Genomic DNA, 7,618 nt, shown 5'->3' with positions numbered 1-7,618 from the left:
CAAGGTAACTTTGCATACCTCACCTGGTGTGTCTTTATACTTCACGAATGCATACAGGTCAATTTCAGGTTGATGTATTTCAACACGCTATATGAAATGTCGAATATATCAGTACGTTCACATTGCATGCAGTGATTTTATGCAGTGCGCTTTCAAATCCAAGATGGCCGCCTTGTGATTTTCTAACACACACTCTGATTGGTCTAAAGTTTGGAGATTTATTTGCACAAAACACAGCATAAAAAAAATAAAAAGTAACAACTGTGTGTAGAATTACTACATTTTAATTCTCGTCTAGATTCTTGTTTTAGAATTATTAATATACAAAAATGTATGTAAGTATGAAACTTCAAAGAGTATGCAAATTAGCTGAACGTTAGTACGCATCCTATTTCTGCGCAGTAGATGTATACACGTACCGTACCGTACTACCTAGCTACCTAGGATTCTAGGCCTGGATACAATATTGTGGCCTGCTGGAAAATACATTATTTTTTTGAAGGTGTTGACTTGTAAAATGCGACATTCATTATTATTCAATATTCACATTTTAATACAATGCTGGTTGGCTATTAATTGTTGTAATGATTTTGCTTTCTCTGGGTAGAACGATGGATGCAATTGTGATCAAGAAAAAGGTGTAAATGGTACAGGATAAATCATATGCTTATATCAGGGGTGTGAGTGATAAAAAGAGCCGAAAACAGCTGGAAAAGGTGTAAAAAAGTTGAACTTTGGAAATCTCCTATATTTTTGTACACAGCAAGTGAAGCAAAAAAGCTGAAATCCAAAATAAAAAAAAGCTGAAATCAGCTTTAAAGCTGAGATTTCACACCCCTGTTATATAGATTCAAATATGAACGACTTTGGCTTGTACATTTGAGTAATGACAAATATCATTATAAGTCTGAATACAATACAATTATTCCATACAATGCAATAAACAGTTACTTCGCAGTAAATACAAAATAATATCCACCAATTTTGTACAATCCACAAATACAATTAACATAGCTGTAACTTGTTTTGCTTTTTTTCTTTTTTCTTAATTACTAAACCCAAGATTATTTGTTTCACCTTATTCTAATTTTGCATGCTTGAAAAATAACATTGTGTGATTTCTTGATAATTGCTTACAATGTCTGAATATGAATAAATGATTTGAAATATAAAGTTATCAATATTTTTTAACTTCACTGCTGTTTACAGTGTTTCCATTTTGTGATGAAAAAGCTACTCCAGATAACCACAAAAACTACATAAATAACAGGCACAGATACAGCAAAATAAGATTACCGGCACAACAAAAATTTGAAATCAACTACATGTATGTTTAAAGAGAACGTACATCATCGGCTTTTGCTGTAATTTTCAAATTTGGAAAACCCCCCCAAAAAACGGAAACCAAACGAAGCAATAACTAGAAAAACTTAATTACCTTACATAAAAAGAATTAGCTGACATATAAAAAAACCTGATATTGATGATAATAATGTCATACGACTATTCCTCCTTCTGACAACTAATAATTATATACAACTGCTGGTTTTTAAACTGGAATGATTTCGTTTCTTATGGTACATTGCTTTAAGTCTTTAAAATAAAACCACCCCTCCCCTCCCACAGTAACCAGGGCCCAATTTCACGGTGCTGCTAAGTAAAAAAAAATTGCTTAGCACACAAAAAAACAGTCTTATAAAAGCAGTTTACCAGGCAAAACTCCACATGATTTTCATGCAATAGCAAATTTACAACAGCTGAATACTACTCACGAGCACTATACATCTCATGGAGTTTTGGCTGGTAACCTGTTTTTGTAAAGCCAGACTTTTTTTGTGCTAAGCAAATTTGTGAACTTACGCAGTGCTGTGAAATTAGCCCCTGGAGATTAGTAGCAAGGTCAAGCGTAAGTATGTCTGCACATTGTCTACAAACTGCCTGCACAATTCTGCACAGTTGCTGAAAATTGCCAATCAGCAAAAGCTCTCAACTACATGTACGTGCAAATCATGCATGCCTGCATGGCCATGTACATGAGGCAGTCACAGATTGAGTGCACCTGTCACTATATCCAGTGGTGGTTATGGACTTTGTGGACAAGTACTCCTTGCATGCCAATAAAGGAAAAGTTGGGGAAGCTCACTGGAAAGGACATGCCTGTGCAATCAAATGGTGCCTGAAGCTTGCTCAAAGGCGTAACAAGTTTGTTTTCGAAGATTTCAAATCAATTTAGCTGGCACAAATGTGCCAACGAGTGCACATGCCAATGAGTATGTACTAATACATATGGGTACTTACTGGGTACTGAGAACAGAGAGTAACAATGGGGACAATAGTATCCTACAAGTTGGTCTTTAGAAATCTCGGTACCTAACATCAGAAAAGCCATAGAGGGATTTCAAATAGAAACAAAGCGAACAATGGTAGGGAAGCAAAGTGGATAGTGGTACCCGATAAACCCCGATGTGGGTGCGCGTGGTGTCCATGTCAGTGTCACCTACCATTTTATTACTGGACCAAGCCCAGTCTAATGTGGCTTGCGCGACGCATTCATGAGCACCCTACTGAGATAATAGCTTCTCAATCAGTTGACGACCTAATCTGTTCGCACATACGGCGGGAGAGCACGGTTTGTCCTTGATCGTACAATGGAGCCTTTTTTATAGCTCCATAATCATACAGTCAGGCTATCCCCAATGTATGTGCGGCATTGTCCAGCGCCACCTGCCTCCCATCAGAAACTGAGTGACGAGTAACAAACCAGTTAAGTGCTGGAGAAATACCTATACTAAGAAAGCCACATTTGACAGAGCTCGGTCCAGTAATGTTGTGCATGATAAGGTAAGTATTCCATAAGTAGACTTTAAAGATTGACGCTTCATAGACAGCGAGTGTTGAAGCCTGCCTCTCACTAATACGGTCCTGACACGGACATGTCAAATTCAGCAGTGTGGGCTGTCGATGGTGAACTCGGCACGGATTCAGACATCATGGGCAGGTCGTATGACCTATCCTTTTTCCAAGGCACCTGTATGTCACAGGTGCGACCGCAGCAGAGGCGCTTCATGTACGGTGCGAGGGCGGTGCGGACCTCTTCACGTCGCACGCAAAACATGATGAAGACAATCAGGCCCTGAAATCAATGAAACATTCTTGAACAGTTATTATCTCATTCAGAATGGGTCCAGCATGATCAAAAACACACCTTGCCCCTGTGGACCTTCAATTCAATAAGGATTCTGCAAATTTTTTAAGCTTCTTTACATTAATTCAAACTCATCGTCCCCGTCAATTACATTCTCGTATTGTCTATGTCATACAGAGTCCTTTTTGTTGTTATTAAGTACCTTGTTGATTGTGTTTAAATATTGTTTTTGTTGTTCGGGGGACTCTCACTCGACATGCTTGCTTTGTGTAAGTCCCCTTCATCTCTTGGTATTAATACTAATACATTGGTTTTTTTTTTATCTTATTCGTTATAACATACCTTATTAATTTAGAAGAATTCTATGTATATTTTTGCATTACATGTACCAAGAGGTGGAATAAAGTAAAGTAAACAAAAGGCAAATTCAACAAGAACATAATCATACCAATGCAAGGCAAGCCCTTGTATCAAACGTTCTTATTGTATTCAAGACGCCAGCTTTTACACAATGCTTCAGAAAGATAACGACAATTTGGCCGATGCAACTGTTAGCCGTTACCCTGCCCAGATCTTTCATGATCAAAACCAACCAAGAGGTTTGAGAGACATTTGTTGGGGTGAGGAAGGCTCTCGCCATGGAGGTGACTAATTAAGATGCCCTTTCTGTCTAATCCAAAAACTGTGCCATTAGATCTTGCACAGGTGGATAAAATAGTTGGGTTTCTCGAAGAAAATTCTGGAGACAATAAAGTTTCATGCTGTAGTATGGAAGATATCCCACCTGAAAGGAGTTGGCCAGACAGAAGATGAGCTCGAAGGCAAGTCCAGCCCCGTCATTGGACGTGGCGCCATCACCGGACGTGGCGGCGCCATGAATGATGACCAGGAACCCAAAACTCCAGGTCAACCCCATGAGGGTGGAGATTCCCACGGCATTCTGGAGGCGTTTGGAGATCTGCTGGGAGCGAGATGCCTCCTTGACCTTCAGGATGCTGCGCATGACTAAGACGAAGGTGATGATGTTGTGGATGAGGATGAGACCAATGGGAGCAAGGAGGCCGAGGTACAGCACAAGATCAGGCTCAAGGAAGCAGCTGAGAGGAAATACAAAGTACATGAAAAACAATAGGAAATTTCACCTCGTCATTGAGACCAGACAGACAATTTCTATTTCGTGATCTGTTTTACTTACTAATGCTCGTTTCCGTAGTGATCAGTTGCTGCAGCCAAGGTGATCGTCAGAACAATCAGTGGAGATCCTGGAAAACAGTTGATTGGGTAAACGTTAACATCTGACAAGGTACGTCATTTATGCATGATTCATGTATTATCATCTTAAAATGATAATAACTATGCAGAGGATATTACAAGAAACTCACCCCAAGCGATGAGGCAAGCCTTGAGCATGTAGTGAGGCGTGTCTTCTGGGAACACCTTCACCGCACTGACGTACATGTTCCTTGCTTCAACAGCCGTCCACATCAAAGTGGATAAGACAAAGTAGTGGAGTAAAGCTGCAACGAACACACAACCACCTCCACTACCCTAAAATTAAAACATAAAATTTCAAAAACTGGTATTTTTCCCCAGCGACCACAAAATTGCAAAATAATCCATCTTTATTACACAATATGGAACAGCACTTCATTACACCCCATTTATTTTAATTTCAGTAATTAATTCAATCTTTCAATAGAGTAAAGTGAACACAATTACAATCAGCAAAATATTGTCCTCACCTAATGTTTATTCCTAAAATACCCAAGACAGTTTACCCATTCCTATTGGTCAAGAGCCTGCCACATGGCTGGTCGTAAACGGATGATAAAGACATGGCTGGTTGGTCTTAAACACTTTTCCAGTGTCACATGAAATTTGGACTCCCGTGAAATCAGGTGCCTTTTAACGTTTTATTGGTTGAACATATATTCCTAACATATGCATGCGCAATACTACCAGTGAATCAGTATTTCATAGTCTGAAATTCACACTACACCAGCCCAGCTGCGTTTTGCGCGACATTGCGCAGTATGCGCAACGCACACGCAAATCTCCTTATAAGGTAAGGAGTTGTAGAGGGATATTCTATATTATAGTCAAAGGTGTTTCATAAAACATGAAGTAAACTTGTTGAACAAAATGGTTGGCAACGTCTAGTTTTTTATTTGTTTTGATTTTTGGACCGAAAAGATTTGTTTTTTGACCGAAAAGGTATTGATGAATGGGAATAAATGTGTGTTTGGTCGGTATTAAACACTCTGTTTAAGACTGGTTGATTACCCGAGATGAACACCCATCCAGACTGCGACCGGTCTTAAATAGAGTGTTTAATACCAACCAAACACACATTTATTCCTTTAATTAAACTTCTAGTGTCGATTCACACCTACCTTTGCGTTGTCGATGCCGGCAAGGAACACGATGTACAATATCAGCCAGGCGAAGAACATATGGATGAAGATCTGACGAGATTTGCCAGTTCGCAGTTTCCTATGGTTACAGAAAAAGCTGATAATCATTGTAGGAACGCCTTGCGTGGAAGAAAAACTAAGGACGTGAATCCTGTGCAAGGTTCAGTGTGACAGGCACTTTTGCTACAAAATATCACATTTTATGCACACGAGTGGCTTGTAATTTTATAAAGCTCCTAATTAATGAAAGGATTGAAAGTGATTAAAAGAGTGTGTACATAACATATTGATCACTACGTTGTCCCCCCCTCAAAAATTTTGAACATGAACTTTTTCCTAGACCCCAGCCCACCTTTTCAAACCCCTACGAACCGGTAAACGAATATGACTAAATGCCAAACGTGTCACAAACGAATGACGACACCCAAATGCCCAAAAACGTCAGGCACACGTTAGCTGTATTCGCAAGAGTGCGACAGAGCTTCAGATAGATTGAGAGAGATCTTACTTGATCGCTAGATATACAGTCAAGGTGATGACCAGTGCAATGATGGAGATGGCACAACCGACGTTGGTTACGATATTCAAAACATCCCGGAATACTTTACTTGTTTCCTTCTGTCCATGGACATTCTAGATAAAAGAAGAACAGTAAAAACAGAAACCTTGAATCCACACACCACTCAACACTTAAAAGTTGAAAGAGAAAAACAATTATCTGAACTAAAACATTCAGACTATCTCTTTCATTTTTATCTGAAAACATTCACAAAACGAAATGATCAAATAATCACGAAGTACCTTACTGGATTTGTTAGGGAATGACACTCTAAAGCACCCTGTAAAATCGTGGCTCCTGGTGTGCTGCCATTTTCAAGAAAAATTGTATTTTCCAACGCTGGTCGGCCAACCAGCATTGGAGAAAATTTGCTCCTAATTTTTCATATTTAGTTATTCCGCATTTTCTTTGCAATTGATCACACACCTTTGAAGGAGTACAAGCGTGCTCTAAGACTGATTCTCTGACCTCACGTCCCAAAAGCCTAATGCTCCATTTCATCTAAAGTGGGGTCAAGGAACCAGACTACAAGAACGTGATTGGTTTTCTTGGTTTTTCCAGCATCTACCAGCCCAAAAAGTGAAACAAGTCAGCTTAATAATATTTGCTATAACATACTTATCCTCCAAATCCAATTATTTCTGAAAATTGCAGCAAAAGCAAAAGTTGTACTTTCCCTTTAACCCCAACTCCCCAAATTTATGGTGGAAGAACCATACTGAATTCTGAAAGTACTTCACTCTGCAGGAAACTGCATCTTGTGGTCTTATTTTTTCAAAGGATTGCAAACATCGTGGATTTTCAGGGAACAGGGAGGGGTCTGTGTTAAATTCATGCATTTTTTACTTTCCCAACTTTACTTTATGGTGAACTTCAAAGGACCTCCAAGACAGATGTAGGAAATGAACTTCAGTTAGGAAACTTACTACGAGAATGGCAAAGTTGGTCGCATGGCTGCAGTTACAGGACACCGTATCGTTTGTCTCTCTTGCCAGCAAGCAACCCGCTGTTGACCAATCGCCGACTCCGTCATTCAGATCAAAATCCCAGAAGACACACTCGATGGTTCTATTTCCCTCCGTTTCATTATTGGCCGGTGCCTGTTTCACCATGAGATACAATGCTGGACTGTAAACTCAACAATATTAATCAACCAAAAAGCAAGACTGCACAACCTACAGAACTACAAATTAGGATTTGGTTGTCTAAGATGCTTAGGTCTAACCTATGATGGACTGGCTTCCGTACAGAAGCTCAACGATATCTTTTATGAAGACAAGTACCTTGAATTGGATGACCACTGGTTCGGTGAGGTTGACCAACTCAACGTCTTCCACAGTCAGTGAGACGACAGACCCAGCAACCCGGAGGCTGGAGCCGTTCTTCCCTGGGGAGCCTTTGATCAGAGCTGACTTGAACAAGGTGTCATCAGCGTAGACAATGAAACTCGCCCGCAGCGGCTGGGAACCATTTTCTTAAAGGTATTTATAAAAATCAGTG

The 7,618-nt window shown here is 39.8% G+C and overlaps 1 protein-coding gene across 1 annotated transcript in view; it reads right to left on the bottom strand.

The window, feature by feature from the left end:
- Positions 1–204: 204 nt before the first annotated feature.
- Positions 205–7,618, bottom strand: part of LOC119724704 — a 31,230-nt gene continuing 23,816 nt past the window's right edge. Inside the window, exons 24-31 of the mRNA XM_038195881.1 lie at positions 7,402–7,592; positions 7,045–7,218; positions 6,068–6,192; positions 5,539–5,638; positions 4,528–4,693; positions 4,341–4,407; positions 3,930–4,242; positions 205–3,133 (exon numbers count right to left, since the gene is read on the bottom strand). Coding sequence (XP_038051809.1) covers positions 2,912–3,133; positions 3,930–4,242; positions 4,341–4,407; positions 4,528–4,693; positions 5,539–5,638; positions 6,068–6,192; positions 7,045–7,218; positions 7,402–7,592 — 1,358 coding nt within the window. The 3' untranslated portion in view covers positions 205–2,911. The remainder of the gene's footprint in view (positions 3,134–3,929; positions 4,243–4,340; positions 4,408–4,527; positions 4,694–5,538; positions 5,639–6,067; positions 6,193–7,044; positions 7,219–7,401; positions 7,593–7,618) is intronic.

Source organism: Patiria miniata, unplaced genomic scaffold (assembly GCF_015706575.1).
Source record: "Patiria miniata isolate m_02_andy unplaced genomic scaffold, ASM1570657v1 HiC_scaffold_18, whole genome shotgun sequence".
NCBI lineage: Eukaryota > Metazoa > Echinodermata > Asteroidea > Valvatida > Asterinidae > Patiria > Patiria miniata.
Note: the sequence above shows the minus strand (reverse complement) of the source record. Positions and strands in the feature narration are given on the sequence as shown.